Consider the following 19,732-nt stretch of genomic DNA (forward strand, 5'->3'; position numbering starts at 1 on the left):
CCTTTCACCCTGCATACTCTTTATACTCATTGAACATTAATGAAATGTGCATTTTTGAATTGCGTATGCGTAACTTCCGTTACGCTGATAAGGATGGCGGTCCCCGAATTCGAAATAGGGCCTTTTGAAATTTGGCCTTTTCGTGATTTTGGACAACCCTAGCTCTGAAACTATACACTTTTTCCCATATGTCCATAGGAACTCTTTGACTTACGTCGATGCGAGGAGTCACCTCTTACAGTTTGTTGGTATAGTTCATTAACACCCTGTATATATTATATGAGAGAATGTTATTTGTAAAATTGTAGTGTATTTAATTTCATAGTCCTTATATTAGCGAAGTGAGAATTTATACTGTATGACAGTTAAAAAAATAATAATATGAAAATGTTGGTTTATTAGTGAGTTGCATGAGGCGCTCGTTGTCTTTCTTCTAAGTTTTATATGATGCTTGAAACGACTCTATGTATTGCCTTTCTTATGTTTGCTGTTTTACACTCTACTCATGCGCATTGTACACTCATGTCCAAAATTATAGTCGCATGTCTATAAATATGTTGTTGTAGGAATATAATTTGATAGCGAATTAGCCTGGTATTTCTTATAATGTTAGTATATGTATAATCGGCAAAGACATATATGTGGCAAATTTCATGTCAAAAGAGCAGTAAATAAGAACAATAAAACGAAAGTAGAACTTTCTTGTCCATTTAGCAACATTTTGTTTTACTCACTCAAATTCTCGTATTTATAATTCATTTCCTATGAAATTTACCACAAATATACATTTCCCGGTTATACACATAATATCAGTATTAAGAGTACCCTGCAAAATCATTATCAAACTATATTCTTACAAGAAGACAGAGATACGCGACAATTATTTTGGACATGAGTGTACATATTTGCGTTGAATTCCACATTAATATGAAATAATCATACAAATACAGCAACTATTGTACCTCTAAATTTCAAATCATGTCGTATTCTGGAATTCCAACTTTATCTCAGAACCTCTGACTAGGAAATAAATGACACGTGTTCAATTGAATTCATAATTACATTCAAACGTGTTATTTATTTCACCAACTGGTGTTACGTGTAATAAAATATTCAGAAATTTCTGATTGCTATTATGAAAGTTACAATTCATTCTTAGTACATGTTCGGTTATATTTTAAACCTCATTTTACAGGAGTTGAGGGTAGAAACAACAGCAAAATTCATGTATATCACATCACACCATATGCATCAGCGTAGGGGGCCAAAGTTCGCTTTGATTGCCTATCGACTTTGGTGTAATGAATGAACAGTAATTACACAAATCACACATTGTTAGCTTGCTTTTAATTCTTTATCACTTTTTTGTTTTGTTTTGCTTTCCGCTTTAAAGCAATTATTCGCCTCATTGTTCAGCTTTAATTAATTTTGTATAGCAGCTAATAATTTCATGGATCTGTATATTCAATTTTCAGAGATTACTCTTATCTTTAAATCACACATTGCTACAACTTCACTCGCATTTTGTGTAAATTAGTTAGCCTGTTATATCACGGTTCAAAATCCCAAAAAAACGTATATACGAGGTGTGGCAATTAAATAACGAGACTGCTCACCTCCCGTTGCGCAGGAACGTGGAGGGGAGGTAGCTAATGATGTGTTGTTGATCTTGAACCTTCTTGAGCAGCCACTGTTTTTTTCATGATTCTGAAAGTTTTTGTTTTCTTTGCATGCTTGAAGAGGACAGTGTTCTGTAGTAGTGCCGGAATCATTGTAAACAGTAAAGTTAAGTAACATCAAATTTCTGGTGAAATTAAAAAAAAACACCGACGGAATGTTATGCAATGTTAAAATTGGTGAATAGTGATAATGCTATGTGCGCGAGTTTTCAAATAGCACAAACGATTTTCAGAAGTAGGGAGGAGGTTGAAGATGATGAACGACCCGGCCGCCCTTTGAGTTCAAGAACGGACGAAAATGTTCAAAAAATTAATGAACTTGTGCGAAAAGACAAACGTCTGAGCATTCGGATGATCGCAGAAATGACGAACATTAACAAAAAGACAGTAAGACAAATTTTGCATGACAAAACAAATTATCCAAGACAAATTTTGCAATTTAAACATGACAAAAGTTTGTGCAAAAATTGTCCCGAAAAACCTCTCTCAGGAACAAAAAGACATTCGAAAGACCATTTGCTGTGACGTCATGGAACGACTCAAAGCAGAACCAGACTTGCTAACACGTGTGACTTTTATCTATTCCCAAAAGTGAAAAGTGCATTGAAGGGAACACATTTTCAGTCTGTGGAAGAGGTGAAACGAAAAATGGCAGAGTTATTGAACAGAGTGACATCTGAAGACCTACAGCATTGCTTTGAACAATTGAAGGCACGTATGCAGCGGTGTATAGATAGGGAAGCGGAGTATATTAAAGGTGATAACTGTCAATTGTAACTTTTTTTGCAATACATCACATTTATGACACCAGTCTCGTTATTTAATAGCCAAACCTCGTATCAACTGTACGATAATTTTCAATACATTGCCTATGTTTCTAAACTAAAATTAAACATACTCTGTCTTTAAGTCGGAATTATGTAACTTTTAATAAATAAAGGTGTACAGGCAATTTCTCTGTAAGTGATTTTTACGTAAATGTTTCTTTCTCTAATAATAATGTTATGAATGTATGTGTAAAAAAATAATTCTATTGAAACACTCTGCATTTATAAGCCTTGAAAAAATTAAATGATTTTTTTCAGTTTAACGTCCTACGTTTATGTCGTTTAGGCTAAGGGTAATGGATGATTAAGGCAAGTGAATGATGATGAAAGAATTGGTAAAATAAAAATTTGAGATGAAACGGAAATACTTCGAGAAAACTCATGGACATGAAGTTGTGCACTACAAAGTTTTGCCGGGTATTGAACCAAGGACTCTATTCACCAAAGGTAAACGCCCTACCACTGAGCCACCTAGCTTGCCATTCAATTCATGCATTTACATATATCATTATTGTAATTTTGACAGCTGTATACATTCTCGTAAGTAGTCTCAGTTACTTACAGAACAGCCAAATAAAAATATGTATATATTGTAAAAATTTTGAATTATAAAAGAAAATGTACGGTTGCACAGTGAAATGATTGAAATATCTTAGAAAGTACAAAATAAATTATTTTATGAATTGATGTGACTTTCATGTGTTTATAAGTTTTCTAAGAAGTTTGTAAGCGTATATATATATATATATATATATATATATATATATATATATATATATATATATATATGCTCTCTTATGTACGAGAACAAATCCAGCAATATACATGGTGTCTCAAAAGTCCCCTAACATAGGGTAACTTTAATAATTTTTAGAGTTACAACAAAATGTAAGAAGGAAACCGTCTCCAAACATGATGTTTTCAATTTATAGTGAAGGAAGTTTTTTCTTTTAAATCGGACCAGCCGTTTGGGCTGTACACTCTTTATGCGTCTAATGTTAAATGAAAATGCAGCTTTGCTATTTTCCTAGACCCACAACATTAGTGAATGAAGTTACTGTCTTTTATAATAACGTCGATAGCCATTCTCCATTTCAAACAGTAACTTAATTTACTTATATTGTGGGTCCAGGTAAATGACAACGTTGCATTTTCAATTAACATTAGGCGCATAAAGAGTATACAGCCCAAACGGCTCGTACGATTTTTTTAATCCTTCATTTTAGATTGGAAACATCATATTTGGAGACGGTTTGCCCTCTTACATTTTGTTGTAACTCTGATAACAACAGAGTTACCCTATGTTAGGGGACTTTCGAGACACCCTGTATGTAATTTGCAAAGCAAAAATAGTCACTATTTACATAATTTTACGTCTCGCCAAACAATATTCCTGAGACCGATTTAAAAAGTATACTTACCCTATGAAAAGACTATCGAATGGCACCGCAACTTCAACAAACTACATTGGAACACATTCACAGGGATTCCACTCTATGCACGTTTTCCACTAGTCATTGAAGTCGATGTTGTAGATGAAGTTTTATCAGTCTAAATGTACTGAAATCAATTAGATTGGTGTCGTGGGTTTCAACATGAACATCGTGAATGGGAGGAACATCCTACTGCATGTCACGATAAAACTGAAGGGTACGTTGTGAACGTTTTGTTCATGTGAACTCGCAGTTTCTTTTCTCCGTATAAAAGAGGAATGTATTTTCGATATATTACGTTAATGATAAATTGCAGTATAGCAAAACTTGTTTTCGACAGTGTTTTATTATTTGGTTAGGGATGTGCATACATATCTCGACTCGAATTCGAGTCAAGACACACTTTGTAAAATTTGAGACGAGTCGAGACAAACGCATTTCTTGATTCGAATTTTCGTGTCGAGACTGCTCGTAAAAATCTCGACTTGACTAGAATGTCTCGAGAATCTTTCTATAATTTTTAATATTATTTTGAAGGAAGTATTCACTCAGAAACAGCCTTGAAAACAATTCCAGCATTTATTACTTTAGAAAGGTACAGAACGCATAAACGTAATAGTTAATCTTTCGAGATCAAGATTTAATTTTCATCCCAATTCTGTTAATTAAAACTAATAATTAATGTCCCCGAAATTTAGGGGAATTGGGTGACCTGTGTGTGCTCATGTTGTGCCAACTCTCTTCAGCGACCTACCAAGGATCATTGCGTCCATGCCAAGACGCGTCGCCGTTGTTATCCGTACCAAAGGTGGAAATACTGACAATTAGGTAGGTAGTCATAATGTTCTGACTGATGTGTGCGTATATTTCAACTCCTATATTTCGTCCCGACTCGAATTTCGAGACGTCTCATCTCGAATTCGAACCGAGTCTAGACAAAAACATAATTTCGAGTCAAGACAACATTTTCTCCAGACCTCTCGTGACGTCTCGACTACTCAAGACAGGTTTAAATCTCGGCTCGACTCAACTCGTGCGCATCCCTATATTTGGTGTAAATGAAAGTAACTGAAAAATAGCAATGATGTAGGGCTGTTCCGATAATCGAGTAATCGATAACAATTCGATAAAATTTCAAAACCGTTTCATCGATAAAGAATTTTAATTTTATCGAATTATCGAACTTTCGAGACTACCGAAATGTTCGAGACTCTCGAAATGATCGAGATTCCCGAAATGTTCGGGACTCTCGAAGTGTTCGAGGCACTCGAAATGTAAGAAACATTAGACAACTTCGAGACACTTGAACTGTTCGAGAGTCTCGAATTGTTTGAAAGCAGCAAATACAGAAAAATATCAATATGATCGCATTTATCGAGTCGCTTGAATATTTTGAAAAGTTCGGGATTATCGGAGTGTTCGGAAGAAACAATGTATTCGAGGTTATCATAGTTGTATATAATATGTATTACATATATGCAGGGTGTTCATTTTAAAACTTCTCTCCTTAGCAATGAACTGAAGGAAAAGGTTTTTTCCCACAGATCTGTACAGGGTTTAAGCATTCTGTCAGAAGAGAGAAAGAGGAAGAGAAAACATGCTCACCCGAATGGAATTGGAATCCAATACACCATTAGTGTACTAATAGTCACTTTGCTGATTGCGCCAATAACGGGACAGGCAGAAAAATAATTTTACAGATGATTTCGAGGGTTTAATTTAAAGTTCCGTATAGAGACATCTACTGATATAGGTAGAGGTAAGGAAATTCGATAAGGCTGAAGACTTATCAAACTTCCGTTTCGAAAATTTACTATCCGGCGCTCGAATGCCTTTAAGTATTTGAGATTGTCGTAGAACAAACCTTGAGAATTTTGGGTGCGAAGCTCCGTATTACAGGCCGTCCTGTCTCTTTGCATGTGGCATCCGATGATAACTTTCGAACGGATTGTCCGATTTTGATGGAACTCATTTTAAAATGCTCACGTTTGCTTTCACCAGACACCTATTGTTTTGGTTGCAATACGACAAGGGGAATTTTCCCGAATTCAAGTATTTGTTCTTACTTTGAGCGTAGTCGTGTGAAAGCTACGATAACTTTCGAATGAATAGTCCGATTTTAAAGGGGATTGGTCTAAATGCGTATGTCAGGTATCTGTTGCCCTTGGTTACTTTACGATATTTGATTTTGTACATAAGATGTCATGCGGGTCTGGGGCATTACCAACCTCAGATTCAAAGCGTACCTGGGAGGGGGGAGATGCAGCCGAAGCGTGGTGCCGACAACACCATTCATCTACGACTGAGATGAAGAAAGTTTGGAGAGTTAACTTCACACTCTTTATTTGCCCTCATGGCATGGTGCTATGCACAAGGGAGAACTTTACATATGACAGAACAGAGACTAAAGGAAAATGAAATGAAATGAAATCTTACAGTTTAATGACCTACTATTATGTCTGTTAGGCTAAGAGAGAAGGATGATTAAGGCAAGTGAATGATGATGGAATAATTGTGGAATAAGAATGTGGGAGTAAACGGGAGTACGCCAAGAAAACCCAGGGACACGATGTTGTCCACCACAAACTTACTTGGTCGGGGATCGAACCAGGGAGGGACAAAAGGGATGAAGGGGAAATGGGAGAAAACATACATGCTCTGACTTACATTTCAATGGCTCTGATTCAATTTCCATATCAAATTAAATAACTTCAGATCACTTCTTAAGGAAAAAAAGAAAAACATTATTTCCTCAGGAGTTCTCTCAGCTGCTTCGTATATTGTTGCAAACAGACTTTCAAAGCAAGACGGTTGTTCAGTTACTTGCTTTGCAGTTGTTGAAAGAAATATGAGACCCTATCTCTCCTGTCGTGTCCTGCATACAATAGACTATTTATCACTGTTCCTTTCTTTTCCGAAACAAGAAGCCAATGTCTTTGAAACCGATTGCGATTACATTGCACTTTCGGTTGTAATTAGATTTTTCTATGGGAAACAAGGTTATACTGCTAATTCAAGCTGAAACGGTGCTGGAAAGTGTGTTTAAGTTACTGTAGTGAAAATGTCAGCGAAAAGATCATATGGGATATTAGTGATTTCTTTGTTAAGTGACACTTCCAATATACTCGTACTTTTTTAACAAAACTGATGTAAAATAAATTTACTTTTTGCCTTTAATGTTTTATTAAGTTCAACAAATATAAGTCTCGAATTGTAAAGTAATTATTAAGTAAGTATTACATTAAGATATCTCTAAAAAGGATATCTGTAAGAGAAGTTTTGAAAAGCAAGCAAGCGATATATGGCAGATGTTCATACGGTTTTCTCTCTAAGAAATACAGAATAATTTCTGAACTTTTTTTGTAAGAAAGCTAAAACATATTTAGGACTCTTGGTCCATCTCTTATAAAATTTCTAATCATTTTGAAAGATTTCTACTTGAAATCATACTAACATACAAAATTATCACAGTTTCACAATATATGAAATACAGTACAAACATTTTAAAAGAAAGAATACTAATAATGAATCTAATCTAAACAAAATGCTAAGGATACCGTAGTTAATTTGCAATCATTTCTAATATATAAAGACTAGTTGAACATATAGATTACGTAAGAACATATACTTCTTCAGTTGAACTGGACAGAATATTATCAAAGAAATACGCACCCTTGAGATCATACATTAGTATTCATGGGTTGAACCAAAATGTGTATGATTATGCCATTTTTTTAAAACATTTTTCATTCTCTTTAACTTTCTTTTAAAAATCTCGATTGCATAAAATCTTATCATAAAATTCTAAGCATGATACGCCTTTCATATTGTACAAAACCAGTAGTAATAATTTGACAATTTCTACGTTCATCTTGTTTCTGTTATCTGTCCACTAGCGATTGAGATTGACACAGAAATGTAGCGGTTTACGTTGAATATAACAACACTTTATCAACAAAGTCGTGTTAGATGTTTCTCCAATCAAAAAAAAAAAAAACTGGTGGTTTTTCGTGATTAAGAGGTGATTAAGCGGGGACGAATATAAGACCTGAAAATCTGGTGGTATCCGCTAAAATCAGGTAATATGGCAACCCTATGTCAGGAATCAGCTCAAAAACGTTGGCGGTGTTGTTTTGAGTCTGTATAAAATAATGCACCACGTTATTCTGAATTGATGCAAAACTCTTACGTTTTTAAAGTCTATATTACTCGTCCAAGAAGCAATCTGCCTCCACCAAACGACGCTTCTGGATCCGCTAGTGTGTGGATTCATCATAATGTACAAACCGACTATATAGAACATATGCTACACTTATATTCACTGTCGAGAAAATTGATTTATTTCCGTTTTTCATTTTCATTAAACTTAGTGATGATTTCAAGGTTTTCGCCGGGTAGGCTTAACATATGTCCTAGATTCAAGCCCGGTCCGGAAAATTGTCTGGGATTAACTAATGCCCGAAATTTTAGGGAAAATGGAAGACTGGGAAATTTCGCTGTGTTTGGTCAAGTGTTCGGCTTGCAATTCTGTCTTGTGCTGATATTTATGAAAATACGAATAACGATAAGGTGTTCTTCGCAAGAATACTTTACTCAGGAAAATAATTAAGACAATAATATAAAAAAAAAATTGTAAGTATAGAAAGTGAGCATAAGGATTTTTGGATCTTAAGATTAGACTTTTCTTAACTTCTCAATAAACACACACCATTCTTTAAAATATTCAGAAATGATGATAATCTTACCCCGGGGGATTTTGAATACACGGAGGGTGAAAGTAGCAAAAATACTGGTAAGCCATGGTGAACATGATCAGAGGTATGTTTGTGGGGAAATATTCCTCCTCAATAACCCCCTGAAATCACCACTGATTTGACTAACATTTATTTTACTGAAACGCTAAAGGGGAAGTTTGCGCCCAAAGCATCATCATATCTGATTGCGGCAATGTGTGAACTAGTGGCCATTAAGAGAAAGCAAACGCCACAGAAGATAACACGTTTGGCTTAAAAATAAAATTTTGCTACAACATTTTAGCAACACCGTATGTGATTAATATGGTTGAGGTGTTGGGCGTATAGTATATAGTACGAAGAGCAAATTACCCTATTTGTACGTTTAAGACCGTATGTCTGGCAACACTGATACAAGAGCTGTCAGCAAATAACAAACAAGAGATAAAATTCAGGAAGAAATTGAACTTCCTCTGTGTGGGGGAGGAGTCGAAAAAGCAATCCCTTTCTGTACGTTTTCCATTCTCCTCACAAATACAACTTTGCGTAACTTATCGGATGAAAAAAGTTGTTTGACTAGTTTGGCTGCAAGAAGGAATCATTGGAGAAGTGAAGGAACCGAACTGTCCATCACTACTTTTGATAATACCCGAAACTTCGATAATACTCGAAATGTCGATAATACCCGAAACTTCGATAATACTCGAAACGTCGATAATACCCGAAACTTCGATAATACTCGAACTTTCGATAATACCCGAAACTTCGATATACTCGAATGTCGATAATACCCGAAACTTTGATAATACTCGAAATTTCGATAATACCCGAAACTTCGATAATTTCAAATACTCGAACGGTTTTGAGTAACCGATGACAACTCGATAAATTTTCACTCCCGAAGTTCGATAGGTCCTCAGCCTTATCGAACACCCCTACAGTGATGTACTCATCAAAAGAACGGTTTACTGTTTGCTGCATTTCAATTTAGCCAACATAACACTCCAAAACGTGCTTGTTGACACAGTATACTGCTCATAACAACGACTTCACGTTTCTAGCGCAACTATACAGGTGACAGCAGCGTTGTCAAACCAGAGGTCGGATATAAACTGAATAACCTTCTACAACTGAAATTACAGTACACATGAAGTACCCTTTGTTTTCCATCCGTTCTGCTGAAAAGATACATTTCCAAGGTGAATAAGGCTGTTAATCAATATAGGAAGTGAAAATTGTTATTTTGTGTTTATTTACACCTCTATTTGAATAACTAAATAACATGAAGTATTTTGATAATGTGTCTAATTTTATGTTTTTAGATGAGTTAGAAATAGAATGTTTCATTAGTCCAGCGTACTTACATCTGCTCTTAAAGCTTGTCCCATCATCCCTGCATCTACACTGACAAACACCACCCGTTGACTTCCATCGTCAATGATAAAAGCTCTGGAAAATTGTCGTAAATGAATTCCTTGCCCCTTCTGATCCAGCTTTCCATAGCCTATCTGTGGGAAGAACAAAAAGTATGACATTAATAATTAGTCTATATCTAAAAATTAAGAATATGAGTCTCGAACAAAGTTTTGAGATATTAAAAGAACTAAATATAAACGTACGGCTTTCAAAACTATAAGAAATCATATATTGTAGTATATCAAATTTAAAACCCCGAAGTTATTGTGAATATTTATTTTTTATTTTTATTTTTATTTTTTATTTTTATTCTTATTTTTTTATTTTTATTTTTTATTTTTTATTTATTTATTTTTTGTAACTTTATGTAAACAATTCAAGGCTGGCTTGAATACAAAATATCAGCTGTCTGAATTGAACGAATTAAGTCTGGGCGTGTTTCCAAAATAATCCGGTTTATTCAGACAACCCAAACTTATTTTATTCTGTCAGACATACATGTGGAAATTCTAAGGAAAAGGTGAAAGGCACGTGAATTGCACTTCGCAATTTTATATATTTAAAAAAAAAAAAAAGGACCATTACGTTCAGTCAACACATTTCAAGTCTACACTTCATCTCTAGACTAGAGGTCTAGACGGGCCGGAATTTTTAGGGGGCCCGTGAATTTATAATCTGAAGCCCGAACCGCATCCGAAATATGTTTTAGAATTTAGGCCCGAGCACATGTGATAATCAAATGAGCCCGAAATAAGCCCGAATTACAGAAACTTAATAATTAACGCAAAATTGTATTTTTATTTAAGAGGTTTAATTATGCATTTTAAAAGCTTACATGATTCAAAGAAAATAATGAAATACTAACTAACTATATGAATTCTCTCTCTCTCTCTCTCTCTCTCTCTCTATATATATATATATATATATATATATATATATATATATATATATATATATATATATATATATATAAAGGAGGATCACTTTGAATGGGTGAGTTGAAAAAGGAACACATTCCAAAAACCTCAACTTTCAAACATTGGATGGAAATATGAACACATTCCAGAAATATGTTCGATTTTTCACTCATATGTTCCCGTAAACTTCAGTAAAGAGGACCTAAAATTAATGAATGCGTTCCTTGTTCCTCTCATGCGGTGTAGGTACATATAAAATAATTATAACCAACCCAGTTTAGCTTGCCTATTTTCTGGAATGTGTACCTTTTTCAACTCACTCATTCTTATATAAACTCCGTTTCCCTTAACCTCGGTGCAAAATAATCACAGAACGTTAAGCTAAATATTTCATTTCATTTCATTTACTTAAATTTACATGAAATGCAAATATGAGTATTTCAAATGTTTAAAACAAAATATCAATGTGTGTAAATTCTTATGCAGATGGATGTGTCCTGGAGTTACTCAGATAGTCCTCACAGCAGTCATTCTCGATTCCTGTGAAGAAAAAGAATGGAATCCACACCCTGTTGCTCAAACTTTCACTATCAGATAACCTAAGCATATTCATTTATGTTACTTTTAGTTTTTCTCTTCATTCTCCAGTTAGCTTTACTCTCAATTCCACAATGATAATCATTTCCCATAAGTAGAAGCTTTGCTTTGTTATAATTAAATGCTGAGCAAAACTATATATTTTTTCATTAAAATTCAACACGTGTTACAGTTTCGCCAACTAACTCTTTGGCTTCATCAGACACTATGTGATACAGGATAACTGTAGGAAAGATATCTTAGCTGTTGTATGTATATACGATTGTACAGTTATCCTGTATCACATAGTGTCTGATGAAGCCAAAGAGTTAGTTGGCGAAACTGTAACACGTGTTGAATTTTAATGGAAATATATAGTTTTGCTCAGCAAATAATTAGTTTATATTTAATGATAATCAGATTTATTATGTAGTCGTCTCAAGTTACAAGTTTAGATGTGCTTTAAAAGTTCTCCAGAAAGAACGGTCCGATAAATATCGCTGTACAGTATATTAACATAGTTAGGCCTGAAAAGGTCCGAGAGATATGATTGTGTATTAAAAAATACGGCACGAACTCGAAATGATCTATGCTTTGTAGGCCCGAGCTAGTGCAGACATCTACTGTAGACTTGCCTTTTCATTTATAAGTTAAAATCAAGAAGAGGCGGATACTTCAAAGTTTACTTTAACTACCACAACGAATACAATATAAATGCATTTTCACATTAATTTTTTCTGATAGTTTCAGATTCCTTGTTTTGTATCTCTGTGCAGCCTTTATATTTGTTATGAGAACAAGTAATGAAATTAAAACCTATTTATGAATTTATTATCAGTTTCCAGTTCTTTTCAATTCATGTTTCTCTGTATCTTTTGAAATATTCTTGAAGAAGTCAACCTAACATTTAAAAAGACTGAGAACCTACAATCAAAGGTTGGAAATTCAGTTGACATTGCTGCATTTATTGTTCTTCATAAGATAGGTTGCATTGACGAAACGTTATTTTAAAATACCTAATAAAATGACTTGTTTTTATATATTCCATATGTCCTATCAACAAACAACAATCATAGATTAAGTGTTTCAGCCTGTCATTTAACTATCCTTCTTGCAAAACTGGACCACTTTCCGTCCTTCAGCTTCGTCCCAACAATCTCTTCTTTTTTTACTATTTGAACAAAGTTACTACTATATATTGTTCAATTCAAAGCACCAATTTCCCCGTCTGACTCTCCAGCTTCCCTTCTGAGCACCAATTCCTCTACCGAACTCTGCCCTGTCTGTCTTCAAATTCATCTTCTTAGCTTTTTAGCTCATCTTGAAATACAAGCTTCTCTTGTGACATCAATATACATATGACATTTGATGTCTATTCTTAACTTTAACACATTTCATAACACTTTAATTTCCTGTGCTTCTTGGGCAACACCAGAATATCATTTTCTAGTAACTGTTCTTATTATTACGTGTTGCCTGTCTTCCTATTGCCTTGCGCAAATATCTTCCCGAAACTGTACCATATGAAAAGTATCTGAAGCATTGTATATTGTCACAAATCATGAGGCAGGTTTCATTTACGAAATGTTCTTTCAAAATAACAAACATGTTTTTATATATTCTTTACAGGGTTACGACATGAGAGACTAAAAATGACACCATTTCTAGATTTCACAAGAGTATTTTTATTAATCAACAAATCTCTTTGGTATAGAAGAAAAAAATATAATTTATACAACTAAACTTTTAGAATACCGATTACGGAAATATTAAGTTCCTTTCCATTACACTTGTAGCTGGACATGTTCTACTTCATTGGAAATTGAATACTGCAACAATAGTAACGTTGACAATTGTTTACAAATATGCAAACGTTAAACACGAATATTGAGGTAGAAGCTGTTGTCAGTGCTTTACTTTGTGTCTTATATGTATAATCGGTTCTATTTCACTCATAGGGAACGGGATTAGATTTACTAGGCATCCTCTTTTACCCCAATATCAAAACAGGACGATTTTAAAACAGAAAAATCGTACGTGAATACGAAGACCCTAGAGCATAGAAGCTTCTCAGTTTTGCAAGTGACTTGGCAATAATAGCAGAATAGCTATGATGATGACGATGGTGATGCTATACCATTACCAGATTGGTCGAGTGATAATAAGATTCTTCTGAAATCTAAAAATATCCTCTATTGTAAGTGTGGCGGATCGTAACCCTGTGTGGAAGATGTGAAAACATAATATATTATTTTGAAATAACACCTTATAAGCGCAACTTCCCTCATGATTTCGACAATATACTATGATATGATAATATGAATTAGGTATATAGAAATATATGTGTATTTTTATTGATATATATGTATAAAATACTATACATATATGTGACCTTCATTCAACTGTGTGTATTATAACTTCCAGTTTAATCTTCAGATTGAATGAACTTCTGTTTCATCTTGGGCAGAATACAAGGCTGGCTTCAAGATAAGAACATCTTGTGTATTTAACCTGTGCGAGGATGCTACTTCTAGTGATTTCATGCTGGATTTACTGATTTTATTATTGAACTACTGATCTAGTATGTACTTCGCGGAAATCCACACATTCTATTAATTTTTATCATTTCAATTCTGCTGTAGACAAATGATAAAAAAAGTTATTTAAATAACAGGAAAAGTGTGTTGTAGTTTCAAGTAAATGTAGAAACCTTGAAAACTGAAATTAAATCTTTAAGTTTTACGTCCATCAGTTATGCCGGCTAGGCTAAAGGAAACGGTGATAAAGAGAAATGTATGAAATGGTGAAAAAGGAAGTACGAGGAAAGGGGAGAACCCTGAGAAAACCCAAGCACACGGCTTTTATCCACTTCAAAGATCACTTGGTGCGAACTGGGATCGAGCCAAGGACCCCATGCACCAGAGGTGAACGCTCTACCAGTGAGCCATCGCATCCCTGTAGAAATTTTGAGTAAAGCTAGGATGTCATGCTGCAGGAATCTCGTAGCTGTCATTAAAACAATTTTGCAACCATACAGTGTTCCTCCATGTAACATACTCTTGAAAGGGACATGCAACATTTTTTCATCTTGCAAAGAGTCAAACCATGTTGTAACGGATGAACGATACACATATAATCTTTAAATAGCCCCCACTACCCACAGTCCTGCGAGAACGGACGTCACCCCACTTCCCCCTTTAGAATATAAGAATTTTAAAAGGAGAGAGAAAGGAGAATTCCACTCCCCCACGGCTGAGAATAATGACGACGTGAAGAGTGAGGTTCAATACTGGAAAAGGCTTATACTGTATGCAAAAATATCACTATTAAGATAATCAGGAATTTGTCTACAACTACTTGAAAATGGAAAAAGTTTTCTAACAAAATGGAAAATTTTATTATAACAAATCCGAAACGTGTTATATAAATAGTAATATAGAAAACATTCAACAATTTTAACAAGTAATAATATCATTAATAGAAATCGCCGTTAGCAAGTAACATTTTTCCCAAAAGGATTTTTTTTTTCCAAGTAACAAAATTTCTGAAGTAAATACTATAACCAATCGTAAATCCAAAATATAGAATTTAGAAACCTATATAACAATATCATTAAAATGTATGGAACTCGAAGTTACTGCAAAGTGGCTTTCTTTGGAATGAAAATGTGGGAGGAAAAGATTCCTTAAATATGGGTCAAAATACATGAGTTACGAGCATCAGCTCATCTGTAACTCTATAGATTCCTCTTATTTTTTTTCTTTCCTTTTCAAAGCGGACCAAAGACATAAATCATTCATTTGAAGTCTCCACTAGCCTTAATATTTTCCGTAATTTCAATATATTAAACTTCCTGACTGGCGACTTTTCTTTAGTTTTATCAAGGAAAAACAAGAATCAACATGTTTTAACTCAAGGCTTAATTCTGCCTACACAAAACCAGTAACATGAACTATTCAATTAACTATTTTACTTTCTTACTTTTCCTTTCGCAATGTTTTAGAAATAAGTGCTTCCAAAATATATTGAATAATAATAATGTCTTCTAAATAATAACCATAGTCAGGAATTGTTATAGATTTCAAAAGAAATTAACTAAACTATACGATTATACGGAAAGAATATTAATTTTAACGACCCATTTTCATTCAGAGGACCTATCACTCTTACCTCATTTTATACACTGCGAAGCGCTTCAGTCTTAAAGCCAGAACCTCGGCTGCAACGTGACGTCATCCCGATCGACGACTCACGCAATCTAACCGAAGGTTAAGCAGTGCTTCCAACTCCAAGAGAAATAACCGACTTAACAGTAAACTGGAGTTTCATCTCACAAATTTTTCTTTACAACGTTTCATTTTATTATGAAACTTGGGTGGGTTACATAATATCCGAGGGTCGGTCAAAAAAAAATTCCTAACCATAACAAATCCCAAGTTGAATAATAAAATAACTTCAATACATTACCAAATCTTCCATAAATATTCAAATGCTAACGCCTTCTTTACAAACTTCTACAGTAATTTTTCCAATTCCTTACATAACATACACAAAGGATGATGATGAGGTATTTACAAAATGAAAAGGGTTGACCTCTCACTTTCTCGGACGAGGCATTCCTGCAGGAATAAAAAAAATATATACAACACACAAAATTTGTTCGAACAAACATCCTAAAATATATAAATAAGTACAATATTAATAATTTACTTAACCTCAATTCTCATATCAAATCTTTTTTTCTGTGTTACCTTATGGGTTAGGTTGATTAACTTGTCTTGGTGGAAAATATTTCTTACAAAAACGAACATGGCGTTTTATATGAACATATGGTCTTTCAATATTTTCTAGCCAAACTGTATTTGGTGTAGGTTTAGAAATAAGGCGATATGGGCCTTCCCACTGAGGGGCGATTTTTGGATTGAAATGTTTCTCTGCTGAAATTTTCATGAACCTTTTAACCAATACTAAATCATCAATATTTAAATTAACAGGACTATGTTTTTGACTATATACCTTCGCACTATGTTTCCAAGCGCGTTCAATGTTATTATTTATATTGACTAATTTTTGCTCTTTATCCTGGTCATCGTCTAAAAGATCTAAATCCATCAACCATTTAACATCTAATGGATGGTAAAATTTCCGTCCCATATAAAGTTCACATGGACTGGTCCCAGTAGTTTCATTCATACTTATGTTAATAGTAAAAGCAATTTTAGATAGTAATTGGGCCCAATTCTGTTGAGACTTATCAACATAAATACGAATTAAATTTTTAACCGATCTCACCGTGCGTTCGGCTCTGTTCGATTGTGGGTTATATGGGGAGAATTTTACACTCTGTATACCATAGCTATACAAGAATTTCAAGAAGTAATCACTCACGAAATAAGAAGCGCCATCACTTAGGACTTTACCAGGAAAGCCGTATCGAAGAAATAATTCCTGTAACTTATTACAGATGATTTTTGAGGTTAGTCGTCTTAAAGGTTCTAAAAAGACAAAACGACTATAGGCGTCAGTGACAATTAAAATATATTCAAATCCAGAACTACTAGGCAATTTCCCTGCAATATCAATAAACCAAGTATAATTTGGGTGCATTCCCTTTTTTGTAAAATATTGACCCATAGGTTTTCGATTAGAATCTTTACAGGTTTGGCACAAATGACAAGATTGTATAAAATTCTTAATGTCAGGATATAAAGTAGGCCAGGTATATTTTTCAGCAACCTTAGCAATGGTTTTTCGATATCCCATATGCCCACCATGAATTATTGGACAATGAGAATACTCAATGATCGACTGAATTAAAGAATTAGGTATTACAATTCTAAATCCATTATTCCCTTTACCTTTTGTCTTTTTAAACAAGATCTTATTTCTTAATACATACAGAGGAACTTCTTCCTTTCGCTCTAACCTATTGATAATCTCTCTTAATTCAGGATCCTTCCTCTGGTGATCTGTAAGAGGTACATTAAACACAGGATTTTGCCAAAAATTAATGAAAGACAAATTTACTGTTTTATCTTTTACGACTTCCATTGTATTATCGTCTTTTGTATAGAATTCTAGATGGTTTCCAACCCTTGAAAGGAAATCGGCTATACTATTTATTTTTGATCTTACATGGACTATACGAAATTTAAACCTCGAGATTTTCTCTAACATGGTTCCATATCTCCTTTGTCTTTTATGGTTATTAAGTAACCAAGTTAAACTCTTACTATCAGTATATACTACAGAGGGATTTGCCAAATAATACTCGAATTTTTCCAAAGATAAAGAAAGAGCCTTAAGTTCTAACTCGTATATATTTTTACTCCAGTCAGATTGTGGAATTGCCCGACTAAACATAGATACAGGTCTAAGATTCCCTTCCGAATCATATTGGCTGAGAACCCCAGAAAAATGACGCAAAGAGCTATTACAATGTATTACGAAGTTGGAATTCATATCTGGGACTTTCAAAATGACCTGACTACAAAAGGCATCTTTTAATTTTTGTAGGGCTTCATCATGAACTTTAGTCCATTTAAAAGGCTTTTTTACAGATCTTAATTCTTGAAGGGGAGCAATTAACTCTGAATACCCATAAATAAATTTTGAATAGAACGAGAAAAATGAACATATTCTGTTCACTCCTTTTCTATTCTTTGGTTTTGGTATCTCCTGGATAGCTTTAATTCTCTCAGGGTCTATTGACATGTTGCCATTTTCAAAACGAAACCCTAAATATTTAATACTAGTTTGAAATAGACAGGACTTCTTTTCTGAAATAGTAATTCCCCAATTTCTTAGTCGAGATAATACCTCCTCTAATAGAGCTTTATGACTCTCAATATCTTTGCTAAATAAAATTATGTCATCAAAATATATCTCTAAATTCTTACCAATTAACCCTTCAAAGACTTTTGACATCAAATTACTTAAAACAAAAGGTGATAACACTAATCCCATTGGTACCGATTTATATCGATAGATTTTATTTTTTGTCACAAAAGCAGTAATATTTCTACTCTCTTCAGACAGAGGAATTTGATGAAAACAGGATTTACAATCAAGTTTTGAAAAGATATTATTGTCCGAAATACTAGATATTACATTCTCCATGTTAGGAGAAGGATAGCTGTTTACCATCACCTTTTTGTTCACCTCTCCGTATGAAATTACAAGCCGCCTGCTTCCGTCTGAATTTGTTACTAGAAAGCAGGGTGACGTGTAGGGAGAATAATCTACTTCCTCTATAATATCGTCTTTTAAAAGCTGTGCAATAAAATAATCTAATTCCTTTTGCTTATGCGTTGGAAGCTGATAAGGTTGCAATCGAATGGGAGTTTTATCGGCAAGTTCAATTTTGTAAGTGAAATTTTTTACTCTACCAATTTTGTTTCCAATAACATCAGAATATGAAGTTAACAAGTTATTAACATATTCCTGTAAATTAGAATCACATAGTAATAATTGATCAGGAACCGTATAATTACCTTGAGATTCCTCCGGTTTAGTCTCCGGTGGATGCAATATGGACTGATCAAAAACGAATTCCACTCCTGGGTCAAACGTGGTATTAACTCCGCTGTCTCTGGTTACTGATGTCGATGGAGTCAAAATCTGATGAGAATTACCAAAAGATCTAGGTTGAGGTGTAGCTTTCGGACAACCAAGGTCGCATGGCGGCTGCTTTCCACTCACCCCATTCCTAGAAGTATATGCAGAAGCGAGAGAAGTCTGGGCACACAAAAGTTCATCAGCTCGGATCATAGGAACCACTAACTTCCGAGCTTTTATATTATATAAATTACCAGCAATGTCTATTATGGCGTCGTATTTTGTATGAAAATCATTTCCAAGCAGAAGATCAAACTCATTAGAGTCCACAATGAAGAAAATTTCACTAAATTGATGTCTTCCAATTTTAAAATATAGTCTTACTCTCATATCCGCTGTAACTTGTACATTTCCTAAGCCTATAGTCTGAACATTCACCTTTTCTGCCTTTATTTTACATTTTTTTCTAAGTTCATCATAAAGATGTCGAGCCAAATAAGAGTTCGTACTCCCAGTATCAATTAAGCACTTAAAACGCATACCCGTAATGTAAACAGGAATCGCTAATAAATTTTCCAATTTACTACCATTTTG

At 34.2% G+C, this 19,732-nt stretch overlaps 1 protein-coding gene and 1 long non-coding RNA gene across 2 annotated transcripts in view; both read right to left on the reverse strand.

Annotated features, from left to right (window-relative positions):
- Positions 1–12,880, reverse strand: part of LOC145661926 (neutral ceramidase-like) — a 151,807-nt gene extending 138,927 nt beyond the window's left edge. Inside the window, exons 1-2 of the mRNA XM_081727275.1 lie at positions 12,815–12,880; positions 10,037–10,180 (exon numbers count right to left, since the gene is read on the reverse strand). Of these exons, the coding sequence (XP_081583401.1) occupies positions 10,037–10,180; positions 12,815–12,880 (210 nt within the window). The remainder of the gene's footprint in view (positions 1–10,036; positions 10,181–12,814) is intronic.
- Positions 12,881–14,733: 1,853 nt separating this feature from the next.
- Positions 14,734–19,398, reverse strand: LOC145663185 (uncharacterized). Its single transcript, XR_014127159.1, has 2 exons — positions 19,075–19,398; positions 14,734–16,200 (listed from the first exon to the last, which is right to left on the reverse strand). It is a non-coding gene; the product is annotated as an uncharacterized LOC145663185 (long non-coding RNA).
- Positions 19,399–19,732: the final 334 nt, after the last annotated feature.

Source organism: Thermobia domestica, chromosome 10 (assembly GCF_964235325.1).
Source record: "Thermobia domestica chromosome 10, izTheDome1.hap1.1, whole genome shotgun sequence".
NCBI lineage: Eukaryota > Metazoa > Arthropoda > Insecta > Zygentoma > Lepismatidae > Thermobia > Thermobia domestica.